This window comes from Grammomys surdaster, unplaced genomic scaffold, assembly GCF_004785775.1.
Source record: "Grammomys surdaster isolate TR1022 unplaced genomic scaffold, NIH_TR_1.0 125984, whole genome shotgun sequence".
NCBI lineage: Eukaryota > Metazoa > Chordata > Mammalia > Rodentia > Muridae > Grammomys > Grammomys surdaster.
The window spans coordinates 3,147,391-3,164,950 of record NW_021620800.1 but is presented as its reverse complement, the minus strand read 5'-3'; the positions used below and the strand labels follow the sequence as shown (position 1 = coordinate 3,164,950).

Genomic DNA, 17,560 nt, shown 5'->3' with positions numbered 1-17,560 from the left:
AGCACTCTGTCCAGCTTTTGGGTGGACAGCTTTTGGGTTGTTTTGGGATTTTGGGTTTTGGGTTTTGGTTTTGTTTCCACGTGAAGACAGCTGTGTTTCTAATTTGCTGAGAGCCTTGTCTATTGTTTCGCTTAATTCACTACCATCTTTTTAGAAGGTCCCACATTTTGTGTCCTAATGATTCCTGAGCTATTATATATCCCAGGAGAGACATGCAAACTCCATCCTGTGCAGAGCCCCAGACTCAACCCTTCCTCTCAAACACAAACTCCACATTCCAAGTCCCCGGAGAGGCTCATCTTTGAAACACTACTGGCTTCTGGCCTGAGACTCTGATGCCACCCTCTCTGCCCCTTGACAACCAGCCTCAGGAGAAATTCTTCTGGCGGACCCTCACCCAGCAGACCTTGGCACTTCAAAGACAACGAAGTGGTCAGTCAAATCAGGAAGTCTCAGGTCTTTACTACCTGCAACAATCATGAGTGTTGGGATTATCAGGACCGCTCCTCCACCAGCCCACCCCAAACCGGCACGGCATGAGGTTCCTTTAAGAGAGCCCTGACACGTTCAGCTTATCGTCTCTGGGGCGGGAGGCAGAGGTCGCCAAGAATGTTGGGCTCCGTCGGGAGTGCGAAGGATGAAGCTCTGCCGGGTGGCTTCCCCCTCCTGGTCCCCTCAAAGTTCTCCCTCTTCTATTTATCAAGTCCCCGCCCCAACTTCGAAGTAGAAGTACCGTCTTGCCAGTAGAGCTGAGCCCTGGCCAAGATCCCACCTCCGTGCTCCGCCCCCCCCCCCGCCCCCAGCCCAGGCTCTTGGACTCCTGAGCTCGTCCCATCTTGGGTCCGCCCTACCCTTCCCCAGCAAACTCTGAGGCCGCGATCGGGGGAAGGACCAGTGGCCCCCGAGTGGCCTCATCCTCATGCAGGGGACGGCGCGACGCAGCGATCGCCAGCAGCACACAAAAGCTGTTCCGCCGTCGGCCACACCGTGCCAGCCTCGCTCCGCCCGCCGCCCCGGTGGCCCCGAAGCGGCCCTCCTCCCCCGCAACTCCCCCACACCCCCTGTATGAATTTGCCCCGCGATCTGGGCTGCACCACCGGATGGCTTCCGGGAGGAGGCAGGCGCCCCTTGATCCTGGGCCCGATACCTCCTTGCTACCACAGTTGCCCTCTTCGCGTCTCTCTGGCGCTTCCAGTAGTCTGGTCACCTTGAGCCATGCTAGACGGCTTGGGCCAAAGTCCCAGTCCACTATGCCCTGACTCTGACCTGTGTTGAGGAGTCTGCAGTAGGAACCTAAGACTGGACCCGAAGAGAAATCAGGGGATGCTGAGGCAGGGATGGATTTGATGGTGATGGGGACTGTTCCAAACTCTCAGGATGCCCGGGGACCCTCTGAATGACCACTGGGGTCCCTGTATCTTCAACTCTTCTTTGGCCTCCAGAATTGTTCCAGGGACAGTCTCCATTCATTCTAAATATCCACCAGACGCAGTCAGGACCGCCAGGAGGCCAGGGAGCTATCAAAAAGTTTGCATGGAGACCCTGCCACTGCCTGGTTAATTTTCCTCTGGGCCGTGGTTTTCAACCTGTGTAATGCCCACCCTTCACAAACGGGGCTTGAGGGATTTAAAAAGTGCATGCTGGGGCATGCAGCACCGCCTACCCCAGCATGCCTGCTCAAGCTCTTCGAGGACTGCCTGGTCTTTGAGCTCTTCTCCCCCCACCTCCCCCAAGCCTGGGTGTAGCCCCTTCATTCACTCAACTAGGAAGTCCTTCCAAAGTCTGATCCCAGTCCCCTCCTGCCTCCCTAGGCTAGGGTTGGGGGGAAGGGGGGAGTTCCCTTTAAGGGCGGTGGGGGAGGGGGCTGCCGGCCGGCCCTCCTTCCGTCCCTCCCTGGATCCAGCCGCCCGGGGGCCCCCGGGGGCCCGGGCCCCGTGCCAGCGCATGCGCCCGCCTGTGGGCGCTGTCCCGGGCTGCGAGGGCCGCGAGCGCACCGACAGACGAACCGACCGACGGAGGACTGGCTGCGGGCCGGACAGACAGGGTAGCGCAGGGAGCAGGGATGAGGCGGGACAGCGACATGACAGGCCATATACAGCAGCCAGGCGGGCGCGGGAACCCCGGCCCTGCGCCCTCGCCTTCCCCGGGCCCTGGCCCTGGTCCGGGCTCCTCTGAGCGGGTGGCGCTCAAGAAAGAGATCGGGCTGGTGAGCGCTTGCACCATCATCATCGGTGAGTGGGGCGCACATAGGGTGGAAAGCCTGGGGGAACCCCTTTATGTTCCTCCCTCACTATGACCATAAGCCCACAGGGGCAAAGGAACCCTCTGAACACCTGTTGCCATAGCTGGAGAATCCACTTAACCCCACTCAGAACAGGACCTGGCAGATCAGTCACAAAGGCCCGTACCTCCCCAGCCTCTCTGAAAATTTGAGTCTGGAATGGGTGGGGGGCTATCCTTGCTGCAGTCCTCCCCTGGCCCTCACTTGGCTGTGGGACTTCGTCAAGGCGATTCCCCTGTTCCCACCTTGGAAACAGAAATAATTGCTAGGCCCGCCTTGAGTGGCAAGTTCTGGGCTGTAGGGCAGCCTGTCTGCATCCCTACTGTGTGCCAGATTCAAGTGCCAGGGAAGTGAGGCCATCCGTTCTTAGAAAGCAGGAAGGTAAACTGCCGGGTAGAACCTAAACCAAGGGTTAAAGGTCTTGGAGCTGTCTTTCCTGGCTGAGGTGGCCACAGAATCCAAGGAGAGGTTGTGATGTAGCCAATGATTGTGTAGCCATGAGCAGACCAAGCCTCCAGGAGAGTACCCAGTCAGCCCTGGGATCCGAGTAGGTACGCTCGTGGTCTGGTGGCACCTTACTGGGTGCTCTTGTAGCTTGACCCTCTCACTTTCCCTACAGATAGTGCTTTCTGGATAGGTAGAACACCCGGGGCCAGGTTGGTGGTGGCAGCAATCCCACCTCTTTCTGTCCCTTGACTCTTGAAGGAGAACGGGACTAACCCTCTTGTGAGGGATCTTCTCTGATCCCCTGTGCCCAGGAGTTGGGAGTCTAAAAGATCAGTAAATGGGGTCTTGATTGCCCTCTTCCTCAGCCAGTGGGAAGTAGCACACAGTAGGGCTGCAGACAGGGCTGCAGCCAAATCATTGTCTTTCTACTCTTTGACCCCTGGCAATGGAGAAAGGCTAAAGGGCTCAGTGCGTGTGTGTGTGTGTGTGTGTGTGTGTGTGTGTGTGTGTGTGTGTGTGTTCTTCACCTTCTGCTTTGAGCTCTCCCATAAGAAACTCCAGCTGGAGAGATGTAGTATCTCTTGGGTATCCCCTGCACTCCTACCCAGAGTCACCCCTGAATCCAGCTCCAGAGAATTCCACCATCTTGTCCTCTTTCTTTTAGAATGGTTGTCTCTCAGGAGCTGGTCCTGATGTCCCCCTAGCACTCCTGATTGTCTGATTATAGGAAGGATTGAGCCAGGGGGCCAGGCCAGAGTAGTGGTTAGAGCTTTGCTTCCAGTCAACATGTACAATACTCAGGGTACTGTACCCCTTCCCCCAAGGGAAACCTACTTATCACTGGTGGGGCTGGCTACAGAGAGAGAGAGAGAGAGAGAGAGAGAGAGAGAGAGAGAGAGAGAGAGAGAGAGACTAGCATCAGAGGCTGCCAGGGTTCCAGTCATCTACAAGAGAATGGGAGTGGTGATGTAGGGGAGAGATGGTCACCCAGTCCACCTTTTTGCTCCTTCTCCAGTTCAGGCTTCAGAGGAACGGGTGTCCCGGGGCTTGGCTCTGGGCCACCAGCTCTCTTCCCATTTTAGCCTATTCTTGCTTCACTGCTTCCTCTTGGCCTCCAGAAGATGAAGGCTAAGGAGGGTGAAAGTCAACTGTGCCAACCAAGGATGGTGGATTCAGGAACAGAACTCAACCATTATCCCAGCCCAGGGTACTGGGTGCTCTCCCGGGGGGCCAGGCTTAGGGAGCTCAAGAGTTCCGTCAGCCAAGACACCGGGCCAGGCAGGGGACAAAACCAGACAGGGGAGGATTGTCCTCAACTAGGTGACTGGGGAGGAGGCCAGATCTGCTCTGCTCTCCCTCCTGATGCCCCAAGGGTTCGGCTCCTACTCCTGCAAGGGCCTGGGGCCACTTCTACCACAGTCCTGGGTTCTTCTCCATCTGCTGCTTCTTCTTCATTCCTAACCCAGGAGCTTGATCAAAATCGGAAATCTCCAGTGTCATATTTTAGCATTACGAACCTAGAGAACTTCACATCCTTGTCTGTGAGTGATCTGTTGCTCACTGGATGTTTCCAGAACATCCAGTGGACCCTCCCAAATGAGGTACCTCACCAGTATATCAGATATCTGTTCAGAATACCACCTCTTGTTATAGTGTGGACTTACCTCCTTTGATTCTCATGCTACCTTGTGGAGGGGGTAGGGTGGGGTGGCAGGTTTGTACCCATTACACAGGTGGAGAAAACTGAGGTTGAGGGTTGCAACTGGTGAGCTCAGAATTTGGATTCAGATTTCCAGTGACCTTTGTGCTATAGAGGCTTGGCAAAGCGAAGACCCAACTCCGGCCTTTTGATAGGCGATCATTGAGGATTGAGCTAGGGTAAACTGAGGTCTCCCTCCACGGTGCAGGAACAGAGCCAGGAGCGTGGAAGCCCTTACCATGGCATCTCTGATCCTGACTTGGAGACCTCAGCTATTCCCCTCACACAGTTCACAAGCAAGGAGTGACAACCCCAAGTCTGACGGGCTGAGCCATGGTGGCTCTGCTGCCCAGGCCACCACCTCCCACTCTCCACTTGGGATTCAAGTATCTAGCACATGCAGGTGTATGAAAGTCAGGCCCAAATGTACGCAGAGATGTGAGGGGGACTACATGAACCCCATCTTTCTAGAGGCCCTTGTCATCCAGCCCTGACACAATGTCTACTATCTCCAGGGCCAGAAGTAAATGGGCCTCTGCAGACACTCTTCCTACGGGTCCTGAGGATTCTTCAGACCCATTGACGAGTAAAGAAACTGAGGCCCTAAGGCTACAGCCTGCCCGAGGACAGATGTCCTTAGCATACTGCAGACACCACTGGAAGTCAGAGCAAGTCCAGCCACAGGGCTGAGAGCATCCCTTAGCCCCAGAGACACTAATGCAACCATTCAACAGTGCCACATGTATTGGACATCCAACGGGGGACAAGGCAGGCTGGTCCCTCTGCTGTGGCTGATGTTACAGTACAGTCAGTCAGCAAACAAAATAAATGGCCAGGCGTGTAGCCAGTGGCCGTGATAAGTATTGGCCACACACCTGAGGCGGGAAGGAGGACAGGGTGGAGTCCGATAGGGCTTGGTGGTAGGCTGTGAGCTATGGCAAAGGCTTTGCCTTTTTCCCTTTAGGAGATGGGAGTTGTGGGAGGGTTTTGGCCCAAGAAAAGATGGGATAGAACTTAGCTCGCTGAGGAGAGGCCGTGGGGATAAAGGTTACAGAAGGGAGACTAGGCAGGAAGCCACTTGGACAGAGGCAATGGTGGCTGGAGACAGGGCACTGGTGGTGTTTGTGATAGACTGATGGCCAGCCAGGAAAGGACCAGTGCGACACAGGTGGTGGCTGGAATTAGTATGGTTTGTCTCTGATTGGTCAGGACAATTTCAGGAAGGAAAAAAATCCACAGAAGGAATGGGAAGTCGGGAATTCCGTCTGAAATTGTATGAGAGAGACCCGATCGTGGAAAGTTTGTGGTCTAGGCCCAGTTCAGAGGAAGGTCCTCACTCTGGTTATAAATTTGGGAATTGTCATCAGGGGACAGGATAAGGTCTCTAAAGGGAACAGTTATAGAAATGACAGGGTCAAGGGCCTGGGACTGAGGACTGGGCAACCAGGGGTTAAAAAGATGAAGGATATGCAAAGAATTCCAAGAAACAGGACATGGGGTATGCACCTGGCATCCATGCACTGGAAAGAGTCAGGAGTTTAAGCCTACCCTGGGCTACATATTGAGATTTTGCTAAGACAGAAAAAAAATAAAACAAAAAAACAGCCTGGGGAACCCATGTCTTAGGAGCCTAGTTGGAGTGTTGAGCGAGCTGTGTGCAATATCCTGCCACAGAACACTATTAACTGAGGAAGGTTTAAGAGTCAGATTGAGTATCGTAGAGTTTGTTGGTCACCATGACAAGACTGGGCTTGAAGACTGGGTGCTGGCAGGCTCCCTGGGCTTGGTGGGATTTTACTGGGCAGGCCAGATGAAGAGGTCCCCACACCTCTGCTTATCCTCTCTCCAGAGAAAAGTGGGTTAGGCTAGAGGTACACGCTGGCTGATTAGCAACCCAGGACACGTCCTGGATGTCCCCACTCACCTCCTTGGTATTCTACCAAGACCTCAGTGGGGCCACTGTCACAACAGGGAAGAGCTTGACACACACTTACTAGAAAGGCCTGGAATGGTGGGGACAGGCTCCACCCAGGTCTCAGCAAAGTTCAAAGTGCTCACCCCAGGGTGCTGGGTCTCCTTAAGAAAAGCTATGTGGGGCTCAGGGATCTCCTGGGTTTAATAAAACAGTGAGATTCATAAGTACTTCCCTTGGCAACTGTTGGGCAGGGTCAAAGCATGCCAATGTCTAAGTATTATTAAGGAATCTCTTTATATTCACGCTCCCAGCCTGTGCCAATGAGGCAGGAAACAGATTCTTGGGGCCAAGTTGGGGTGATCCGGAGAGCTACCTGGGGGTGGGGCTGCTTCAGAAAGACCAGTGATTTGGGTTACTTGCAACAACAGGGGACAGGGGTCCTGATCGGGATCAATATCCTAGATAATGTGCTTCCTCTCTGGCAAAGTCATATCAGACCAGCTCTCTGCTGCCCTCTAACCCTGTGGCCTCACTAGCAGGCGGAGGAACGGAGTCGCAGAAGAGAACACTTGCTAGAGGTATACCCCCACATGTGTTTCTGTGGATAGGGATGTTGCCCGTGTTCCGACCTCCTTGGCCCTCCTCAGGCAAACTCATGTACACACACACACACACACACACACACATTCTCACACACCATGGGCAAGCAAGTAGCTCATTCTGAAGATTTGACCTCTGCAATCTACCCCTGTGACCTCCACAGTCTGCCACGGCCTCCCAGAAATAGGTCAGCAAGCACTGCAACAGCCACAGGGAACAATGGCCCGTTCTTCATTCCTCCTGGAGGCCAGTAAGCCCCATCAGGCCAAACATCTTAATATGATAAACCCTCTCAGAGAAAGCACAAGGAAAGGGGGTGGGGCTTGAGAGGCCTACCTGTCTGCCTGGGAGGACCAACAGGAACCAGAGCGCAGTTATCCCATTGAATGGACAGGAATGGAGAGGCAGCAGGACACACCTCTTTCTGGCTGTCAGTCAGATCCTCACCTAAGCACTTTTTAATATCTCCACCCCACATCTTCATACCTTGGTCCTGTTGGGTCCTGGGTTCCTCCTCTCTGTCTCCATCTCCTCTTCTCTCTTCTTTTTCCTTCTCTTTTCCCTCCTCCTCTCTCTCCTCTTCTCCCTCCTCCTCTCCCTCCTCCTTTCTTCTTATCCTCTTCTTCCTCCTCTTCCTTCTCCAGTGCAAGATTTCCCAAGGGCTGGTTGGTTCACTGGTCCTTTCCCAAAAACAGATCTCCTGGGCTTGAACATGGGACCCAAGAACAGAGTTCTTAGCGCACTACTAGTAGTCAGAAAGTTCTAGAACATCAGTTCTATGGACTCTCCCCACATCAAGCACTTAGAACCACTCTCCTCAGCATTCTCTCACCCCCTTGTCACTGTCTGCTGCTTACCCAAGCATACCACCGCCTCTATCCCACCCACATGGTGCCCAGAGCATCTAGCACAGCATGGTGGTTTCTCTCCCACTTTCAAGCACAACAAACCTGAAGCAGGTGCTACAGATTGTTTTCCCCATAGGACCTCAGAGACACTGGCTAGCACATGTGGTCCTCGGAGCCACAGGAGAGAAGTTCTGGGTGGTAGCCTGAAACCACGTGTCTAGAATAACTGTGCACCTCCACACACTTCCAGTCCAGCACTGGAGTCTCGGCCACTTGGCTAAGAGCTAGTGGTACATCCTTGACCCCAAAGACCCTCTGTGAGGCGGGGCTTCCTCAAGGGCTGCTGCATGGTTTTACCAGGCTGAGTATGTAGAGCAATGGGGTCTTCTTCACAGGAGGGGGTGCCTTACAGGAGGGGGTGACTTACAAGAAGGATGGGGTGCTTTGGAGCCTTGGGTGCCCCCAGCTCCAACATACCCAGATCCTTCTAAGGCCACCCAACCCCCGCTGGCTTCAAACTTCACTGGCTTTTGGCAAATCCTGTTCCGCCAGGTCCTGAGAATGGCTGCCGGACGAGCAAACTCAAAGGCCCTTTACAAACCCAACAGCCCACCCAGGCCCTGGGCCCCTCATCTGAGATACGGAAGGCAGGTCGTCTTTGACTTCCCCAACCCCAGCTCCATTCTCAGAAAGCAGACCAGGGACGCAGCTTGCCTCTGAGTACTGGGACACAGGGATTATTCCATCCTTATCTGGATGTATTTAGGGCTCCTGGGATGTGACCAGAACACCAAGTAGGACGTCTCGGCTGTCCAGACTGGAAATCTGTGTCGGCCAGGGGTGGGGGTGAGGGATAGCAGGGTAGACCTGGAGTGAATGCAGATTGGCAACCGTAGCTGTGTCCTCTGCCACATCCGCCTGTGGACCTAACAGGTGAAGTAAGCAAAGTGTACACACACCCATGCATACACACACACACTCACATTCACACTCATGTGAATGAGTACACACACATACTCACATGCATACTCACACACACTCACGGACACACACACATATATGCACACTCATATTCATGCTCACATGCACGAGTGTGCACGCATACGCACACTTGCATACACACACACACATGCACACATTGCCCTACTAGGTGGGGGCTGAGCTGCTGGTCCCACCAGTGCTGGCTCTTTCGTTCATATAGTCAATGACTCTGGAATTCTTTCCTGTGTGCATGCCATGGGGTTAGCACAGACTCTAGTGCACATCCTGGGGTTTGGACACGGACTACTGACCCTCTGATGTCAGTTACAAATGTGGAACTGGGGTTTAGTGCCTTTGGGCTTGCCCACTCCCCTTTCCAGACTGGTCTGTAAAATGCCATACTGTAAAGGCTCAGAGAAATACAGGCATTGAGCCTTCATCTGGCTCATAGCTTGACATTTTTACCAGGAACCCTCACTAACAGGTACTAAGGGTACCTGCCTTTGCTGTCCTCTGTGTCCTGCACCGGTGCTCACTGCAGGTACTAAGTAAACTAACATATGACCCATCGTCCTGATGTCCCATGTGGCCTCCAGGTGTGGGCACAAAGGATATCGATTCCTCATTTGTGAGGTGGAAACAGAAGGTTCTGTTCATCCCTGGTGTGGGTGTCTGTGGAGGAGGGGAGAACGGCAGGCTCCCGAGGCTTCATGCAAGAGGAAACTGCCTGGAGTTCTGGAAGAGCTGCCTGGTGCCCAAGCAAAGGCATCCTCCACTCTTTCATAGAGTAAACAACTGTGGGCTCCGGGTGTCTGGGAAGGGGTCTGGTCCACAAATTCTGAGGAGCAGGCCCTGGAATGAATGAGGTTCTCAGCATCCACTTAACCTAGGACTTCTCAGCAGACAGAGCAGGGCAGGGTCATGGCTGGGTAGTAGGATTCTGCGCCTCTGGTGCAGGACACAGCTCAGCAAGGCCATCGTCCTCAGTACCTGCTGGTGAGGGTTCCCGGTAAAGATACCAAGCCGTGAGCCAGATGAAGGCTCAACGCCTGCATCTCTCTGAGCCTTTACCGTGGGCCGTTTTACAGACCGTGCTGGAAAGGGGAGTGGGCAAGCCTAAATGCAAAACTGTAACTCCAGCTAGAGTTCTATATTTCATAATTAGCAGCAGAGGCTGGTGTCCAAACACCAGGTGGGACAGGAATCTCTGTTATGGCCTGTCTCAACCCTACCATGATTGCTGCTGTTAACTACCAGTACTCACGTCCTTCCTTCGGCCCTTTGACCGTTACCTAAACACATTAACAACACCAGGAAGCAAGGCCTTTGGCCGGTGTGTGTGTGTGTGTGTGTGTGTGTGTGTGTGTGTGTGTGTGTGGTGGGGGGATCTATGTCCTTGGCCTGGTGGGAAAAGAGGAAACAGAATATGAAGGAATCAGGTAAGAACGGGCCTGTTCTTGGGGCAGCACCTTGGATGCTACTCTTTAAGACGCCCCATGAGTTTGGCCAATAGGAGAAGGGCAGGACGATGAAAGACAATCAAGGTCTTGTTGCAGAAGGCCAGCAGCTCTGGACAGGAGGTGGGAGAACAGATACCTGAGTGGAGGACCTGAGCCCAGGCTATGTAGATTACACACAGTGCCTACTCTGCCATCGTTCAGATGGCTGTGGCACCTCACTGCCACCTGGAGTGGGAGCCAGGGAATAAAGGAATTCAGGAACTAACTCTGGCAGTGGGCCTGGGCAGCTGGGCAAGGGCCATTCCCCATGCCAGAGATAGAGAAAAGCCAATGGTGACCCTAGAAAGGGCCTGCCCAGATCTGAAAGGCTCAGTGACAGCCATCCCGTGCCTCCAGGGATTAGCCTGGCTCGATCCTTCACTGAAGTATCCTTCTCCTCCCTCAGGAAGCCTGAGCTACAGAGGGTGCTCCAGTCTCACACGCTCCCTCTCTCTCCACAGGAAACATCATTGGCTCGGGCATCTTCATCTCACCCAAGGGTGTCCTGGAACACTCGGGCTCCGTGGGATTGGCCCTCTTCGTCTGGGTCCTGGGTGGGGGCGTGACAGCTCTGGGCTCTCTCTGCTATGCAGAGCTGGGTGTCACCATCCCCAAGTCTGGTGGGGACTACGCCTATGTCACTGAGATCTTTGGAGGCCTGGCTGGGTGAGTGTAACTCTCTGGCAGGGCCAGAGATGTTCTCTGTGCTGTGGAGTTGGGGGGGTCAATGGATGAAGTGGTTGTGGGTATCTGGCAGACTTTCACAGCTAGAGGGGACAGCATCAATGCCCACTCCATTTCTCTGGTATCAGTTAGACCAGTGCTTCTCGACCTTCCTAATTCTGTGACCCTTTAATATAGTTCCTTGTGTTGTGATGATCCCCAACCATAAATTATTTTCATTGCTACTTGATAACTGTAATTTTGCTACTGTTATGAATCATAATATGTAAATATCTGATATGCAGGATATCTAATATGTGGGTCATGCAAAGGGTCATTTGACCCCTAAAGGGGTTGTGACCCACAAGTTGAGAACCACTGAGTTAGACTCTTGCTCTCTCTGAGTTTTTGTTGTTGTTGTTGTTGTTGTTGTTGTTTTAGTTTGTCTTATTATTTTCCCTTGGCTGGGTATTCTGGGGCAGTCTTACCATGTAACCCAAGCTGGCCTTAAACCCACAATCCTCCTGCATGTACCTCCTCACTGGGACCACAGGTTTGCCCACAGCAGTGCATCCAGTTCTATATCACCTTTGAAATGGAACTCCTGTCAGCTCTGTTCCCCTTGGGGCCTTTATGAAGGAACACTTTTACTCTCGGAAACTACTAGATAATACTAGTACTCAGGTTAGGAGGGTCTTTACTTTAGTGAAGAGGAGGCAGGAGGGGCATGGTGTCCTCCTGTGTAATTCATCCTGGGAACACACACACACACACAGCGCAACATCAAGTTTTTCACCGAGCAGAACAATCCCTCAAATGGTATTCACACTAAAAGACCCTTGCTTTGAGGAGTTGACAAAAGTCAAATGCTTTTGTCCATGTAGCAGAACAGGATGCATCCCATGTAGGGAAATGTCATTTACACAGCCTTGCAAGAAAGATATGCCCCTTCCGCAAAAAGAGCATCTTTTCTAGGTTCTGAGTGTATGCTTACTCAGAGGATGTGCTCCTGGGCCAGGGAGTCTTTCTGCTAAGGTCAGGTTCATAGCAGGTTGATGGGATGGCAAGATTGAAGTTACTGTAGTCATCCAGACAACTTCAACGAGGAGTCTTAAGCTCACAACCTAACCCAGCCATTTAACAACCTAACCTAGGAGGACATGGTAACCGATGTGTCGTGAGGGTCAGGTGGGTGCGGTGGCGTGACACCCACTGTCACATTTTAAAGGCTCTATAAATGATGGTCTCAGTGACGGAGAAGGGGATTCTTTGCCGTAAGACTTGTATTATTGTGAGGGACTGTAGCAGGTTGAGGGAGATGCTTGATACTGTGGACCCAGAGATAATAATACTCAGAGAAGGTGAGAAAGGGCCCTGGACTCTGCTTGAAGGGCGGTCAGAAGACGCAAGGTGAGCAGAGAGGGTGGACTACTGATCTATAATGCCTGAGAAGCCAAGGGACTGAATTATGCAGAAAAGGGATGGGGTAGGAGACATGGCCACAGATCTAAGCTGAGGGTCAAGAGGGATGTCCCAAGGGTCTCCTCACCTTTAAGAACTAACACCATTCCTGAGGGTGTAAGCAGGTTCCCCTGTTTGGATAAAGGCAGTCTTTGAGCATATACCTAAGGGATACAGGACGTAAATCACTCTTCTTTGAAAATCAAGGCAGAAATATTATTCAGAATCAACCATCTTAAACCACAAAGTGCCCGAGTGCCCTAGATAGTGTTATAGCTTGAAGGCTGGGCTCAGGGAACAGCCTGGGATCAGTTTCCAATTGTTCTGATAGCACCTCCCTAGCCTCTGGCAGCTCACCGGCTGTTGGAGGCTGGTCCTTATCTCTCCCAGATGCTCACATCTGGAGCAGGCAAGGGGTATGCCTGTACCATGCTGGCCCTTGATTGCTCACAGATTCCTACTGCTCTGGAGTGCTGTCCTCATCATGTACCCCACCAGCCTGGCTGTCATCTCCATGACCTTCTCCAACTATGTGCTTCAGCCTGTCTTTCCCAACTGTATCCCCCCAGCCACAGCCTCTCGATTACTCTCCATGGCCTGCCTAAGTGAGTGTCCCTGAGCCTCTGTCTCCACGTCAGCTGGATGCCCCACCCCGTGATAGTCTTGGTCCACTCTGCTGGGAGGAAAATGGAGAGGGAGCTTCTAGCTGCTATTGCCTGTAACATAAACCTTGAGACCCAGGGTTCTGGCTGCTGCAGAGGCTGTTCCCCTAGCCTAGATCTGGCTATGGGCTACCATGAGGGGCTCAGCCTCAGGTGGCCACACCCCTTTCTCCTCCAGTGCTCCTGACATGGGTGAACAGCTCCAGCGTACGCTGGGCCACGCGCATCCAGGTTATCTTCACTGGGGGGAAGCTGCTGGCGCTGTCTCTCATCATCACCGTTGGCTTTGTCCAGATCTTCCAAGGTAGAACCGGGGTGGGATCACTGGAGAGACTCGGGAGACTGTGCTAACCCCTGACGTCTGGACTCCCTAGGACACTTTGAAGAGCTGAGACCCACCAATGCCTTCACCTTCTGGATGACGCCGTCTGTGGGTCACCTAGCCCTGGCTTTCCTCCAAGGTTCTTTTGCCTTCAGCGGCTGGAACTTCCTCAACTATGTCACCGAGGAGCTGGTTGACCCTCGCAAGTGAGTAAAGCCCTGACTCAAAGCAGCCGTCATCACAGATCTGCTGTCAAACTCAGACTGGTCACCCACTGGCCATGCTCGTTGTCATGACAACAGCCTTAAAGGAGAAGCTACACTCTTCCCTGTTTGCAGCTGCAACTGGGCCCCTTATGGGGGCCTCAGAAAGACTCGAATATCATTTTCCTGCTGTGTTTAGTGATTTACATCTGGCTCAAAACTCTCCATATGCACACAACATAGTTCTGAAGGATAGAGCCCGTGATGTTCCATCTGATACTCAGCCAGGGACTTTGACAGGGACAATGGCAGCTGTGGGGGCAGGGGTGGGTGGAGAATCTCCAGGGAGACATCAGACCTGAAGGCTGAGCTCTGAAAGCATCTGGGAGGTTTTCTAGGCTGACTCTGGCTGTACACATTTGTTTGTTTGTTTGTTTGTTTGTTTGTTTGTTTTGTCTCTATCCAGACATTAATTAGATCCTGCCCTCAGGAGATGACATGTTCTCATTCTGGTGGCCTCAGCTCTCATATGTCCCTCCTTCTGTTAGCTGGTGCTCAGACAGGGGTTTAGGGGAAAAGGCAGACAGCAGTATGTCCCTGCCTGTCCCCTAGGCAGATGCAGATGAGATTCCAACGTCCCCTCACTATACAAAACTCCATCTTTGCACCAGGAATTCACGCTGACACTCGAAACTCTGTCCGCAGGAACCTACCTCGCGCCATTTTCATTTCCATCCCACTGGTCACCTTTGTGTACACATTCACCAATGTTGCCTACTTCACTGCCATGTCCCCCCAGGAGTTGCTGTCCTCCAACGCAGTGGCTGTGGTGAGTAGGGATCTCAGCCCTCTCTGCAGCCCTTACGCCAACCCCAGCCTGACACTCGGCCTCTTTTCTGTGCCCATGCAGACCTTCGGCGAGAAACTGCTGGGCTACTTTTCGTGGGTCATGCCTGTCTCTGTGGCACTTTCTACTTTTGGAGGGATCAATGGCTACCTGTTCACCTCATCCAGGTGACTGCTCTGATGAGGAAAGGGGGAGAGAATGGTGAGACAAAGCAGATGTCTTGCTGTGCGCATGCCATGCTAAGGACCATGGGAAGGGAAAACTGAGAGTCTCCAGTAACAAATATCCGATCCCAGTCTCGAAGTAAAGAAATCCAGGAGGCAGACTACATGAGGAGAGCTGATAGGGCCTGGAGGGTAGAGGCCAACATGACAGCTGGGTTCTAGCAAGCAGCAGAGAAGTCTGAAGGCCAAGCTTTGGCCCTTATCTGTCTCCTTTCCTGTGCCTAGGTTATGCTTCTCTGGAGCCCGAGAGGGACACTTACCCAGCTTTCTGGCCATGATTCATGTCAGGCGCTGCACCCCAATCCCTGCCCTCCTTGTCTGTGTAAGTTGAGGAACCCAACCAGCTAGTGCAAGTAGCCAGGGTCAGTTAACAATGGGGGTTTGGGAGATGATGGCCAAAACTTATTCCTGCCTATGGTAGATGAACCTTGGAGGGTGGGGATGGGCTGGGACTCTCCTGACCTCCTGACCCGAGTGGGAAGGCCCAGAGCAGCCTATAGGGATGGCCAGAAGCAGGTGGGAGGCCAGCTGTCAGCCCTCGGTCCTCTCCCAGTGCGGGGCCACAGCGGTCATCATGCTCGTGGGTGACACATACACACTCATCAACTATGTGTCCTTCATCAACTACCTCTGCTATGGAGTCACTATCCTGGGCCTGCTTGTGCTGCGCTGGAGACGACCGGCACTCCACAGGCCCATTAAGGTGAGGCTGGAAATAACAGGGACACCTTCGTCCAAGTTGAGCACTAGAGATGACCATGGCTACAGCGTTTGCAGAGTGTAGGGCTTTCTACTCACTGACATATTCTCTCCTCTAACCCCAGGAAGCAAGTGCTTTTAATATCCTCAGTCCACAGACAGGGACAATGAGACTAAGGGTCACATAGGCTGCCAATGACAAGCCTGCTATTCTCATGATCCCACATGAAAGGGTGACAGAAAAGCCTCCCATCTGTATATGAATCCTGAAGATTGCCTGAAATTGGAAGCATGGAAAAATAGTTGAGCTGCAGCCAAAAGTAAATAGCCTTCTGTGTATAACTGTTACAGATAGCTCAGCACTGTTCAAACAGCCAGCCTCAGCAGTTCAGCCAACTGGTCAACCCAGGAATTGCTCTCCAGTGCACTGGGTAGCTGCTAGAGGGGCCAGCGCAGGGGCCCCGTTCCCAAGAGATGGAGGAAGTGCCTTTGATTCCCTAAGTAGCAGGAGAACTAGGGTGCTGCCCCGGGTGCTTCTGTCCATCCTTTCTCCAATAGGTGAACCTCCTCATTCCTGTTGTGTACTTGGTGTTCTGGGCATTCCTACTGGTCTTCAGCTTCATCTCGGAGCCCATGGTCTGTGGTGTCGGTGTCATCATTATCCTCACTGGGGTCCCCATCTTCTTCCTGGGAGTGTTTTGGAGAAGCAAACCAAAGTGTGTACACAGATTCACAGGTGAGAAGGGTCTTGCCACCATGCCTCTTGTAGGCAGAGGTGGGTATCTCTTATGATCCCATCCCAGAGCTGGGGCCTTCTACCAGTCTGGCTGGTGATGCAGGACCCAGTGACTTTCCTCAAAGTTTCCTGCTACATTCAGATGTGGCTGGGATCCATCTGCAAAGGAAGCAACTGCCTGCCCAAGGTGTCCAGAGTTAGGGTCAATCCTGTCTTAAAGAGTCAACCCCGTCCCCAACATAGTCTATCTGTCTTGTCTGTCTGTTCTTAGAGTCCATGACACGCTGGGGCCAGGAGCTGTGTTTCGTGGTTTACCCCCAGGGCTCCCCGGAGGAGGAGGAAAATGGCCCAATGGGCCAGCCCTCCCCGTTGCCCATCACGGACAAGCCCTTGAAGACACAATGAGACCTTGTAGAGACTGGAACAGCTGATTCTGTTTACATGTTGTTTATTGAGAAGGGGTTTGTGTTTTGTTTTGTTTTCAAAAAATTTTTTTTTCTGCAAAAAGAGAGAGAGAGAGAGAGAGAGAGAGAGAGAGAGAGAGAGAGAGAGAAAGAGACCTGACCCTTAGAGGCCTATTGTAAGGGACCGGCCACTGGGGTCAGGCTTCCTGCCTTAGCAATGCCCTGCTAGCTTCTCCAGAAAAGCCTGTAAATAAACAGGGCTGGTTGTTGCGGTGTGTAAGGGGAGTCCGTGGAGACATGCCTCAGCGCGGTACGTGGGCTGCTAGCTGGGAAGGAGCTTTGGAGGAGGTTTTCAGTCCTAGTGGGCTTTGGTGGTTGAACCTGAGGCCGGCTCCATGGGGCCCATAGGAGACAGTGAGGCTTCATCTACAACCTTCCACGCCACTGTGAACTCAGCCATCCAGAAGAACCCAGAAATCCCCTGCTGGGACTACTGTCCTTCCCATAAATCACCAGAGTGAATGCTACTACTTCTGATAACACAGTTCTGGCTTCAGGTGGGGAAACTGAGTCTCTGAGGCAGGACAGGATGGTTGTTTCCATTGTCAGCCAGTACCTTGGCTTCTGTCTCCTGAGAAGGCATAGAACGGCCTCTCCCGTGGTCCTTCTATCTCATACTTTTAGCCTTACCCAGATGCTTAGGGACTGACCCAGCCTAGCCAGGTCCATGCTCCCACCATAGGCATGAGGCTGGGGCAGAAGCCACTAGCCCATCTTCCCCAGGGGCCCTGTGGGGAAAGGTGGATACAGCACTCACCATGAATGAGGTCCAACCCCTCCCCACGGCCTTTTCTGGCCTCAACTATAGCTCCTGGCACAGTTCTGGGGATGAGCAGCTGGTGCCACTGCAGGGTGAATGAACTGGGAAGCCGTAGAGAATATTCCAGAAAACCTGGTTCTGACTTTCCTGCTTTTCTGGAAATGAATCCCCAGACTAGTGGGCAGAGGGCAAGGCTATGCTCATGCTAATCTCAAAGGTGGTCTCCTCACTCCACCTTCTTTCCCAGGC

At 52.9% G+C, this 17,560-nt stretch overlaps 1 protein-coding gene across 1 annotated transcript; it reads left to right on the top strand.

Annotated features, from left to right (window-relative positions):
• Positions 1-1,930: 1,930 nt before the first annotated feature.
• Slc7a10 (solute carrier family 7 member 10) lies at positions 1,931-16,545 on the top strand. Its single transcript, XM_028754188.1, has 11 exons — positions 1,931-2,231; positions 10,732-10,936; positions 12,848-12,999; positions 13,235-13,360; positions 13,431-13,584; positions 14,287-14,410; positions 14,492-14,595; positions 14,878-14,974; positions 15,206-15,355; positions 15,910-16,087; positions 16,359-16,545. The coding sequence occupies exons 1-11, from the start codon at positions 2,063-2,065 to the stop codon at positions 16,490-16,492; spliced, it is 1,593 nt and encodes a 530-aa protein (XP_028610021.1). The 5' UTR covers positions 1,931-2,062; the 3' UTR covers positions 16,493-16,545.
• Positions 16,546-17,560: the final 1,015 nt, after the last annotated feature.

Coding starts and splice junctions, on each gene's coding strand:
- Slc7a10 (XM_028754188.1), top strand. CDS start 2,063: ATGAGGCGGGACAGCGACATGACAGGCCATATACAGCAGCCAGGCGGG. Junction 14,975..15,205: donor TCCCTGCCCTCCTTGTCTGT/GTAAGTTGAGGA, acceptor GTCCTCTCCCAG/TGCGGGGCCACAGCGGTCAT. Junction 15,356..15,909: donor CACTCCACAGGCCCATTAAG/GTGAGGCTGGAA, acceptor TTTCTCCAATAG/GTGAACCTCCTCATTCCTGT.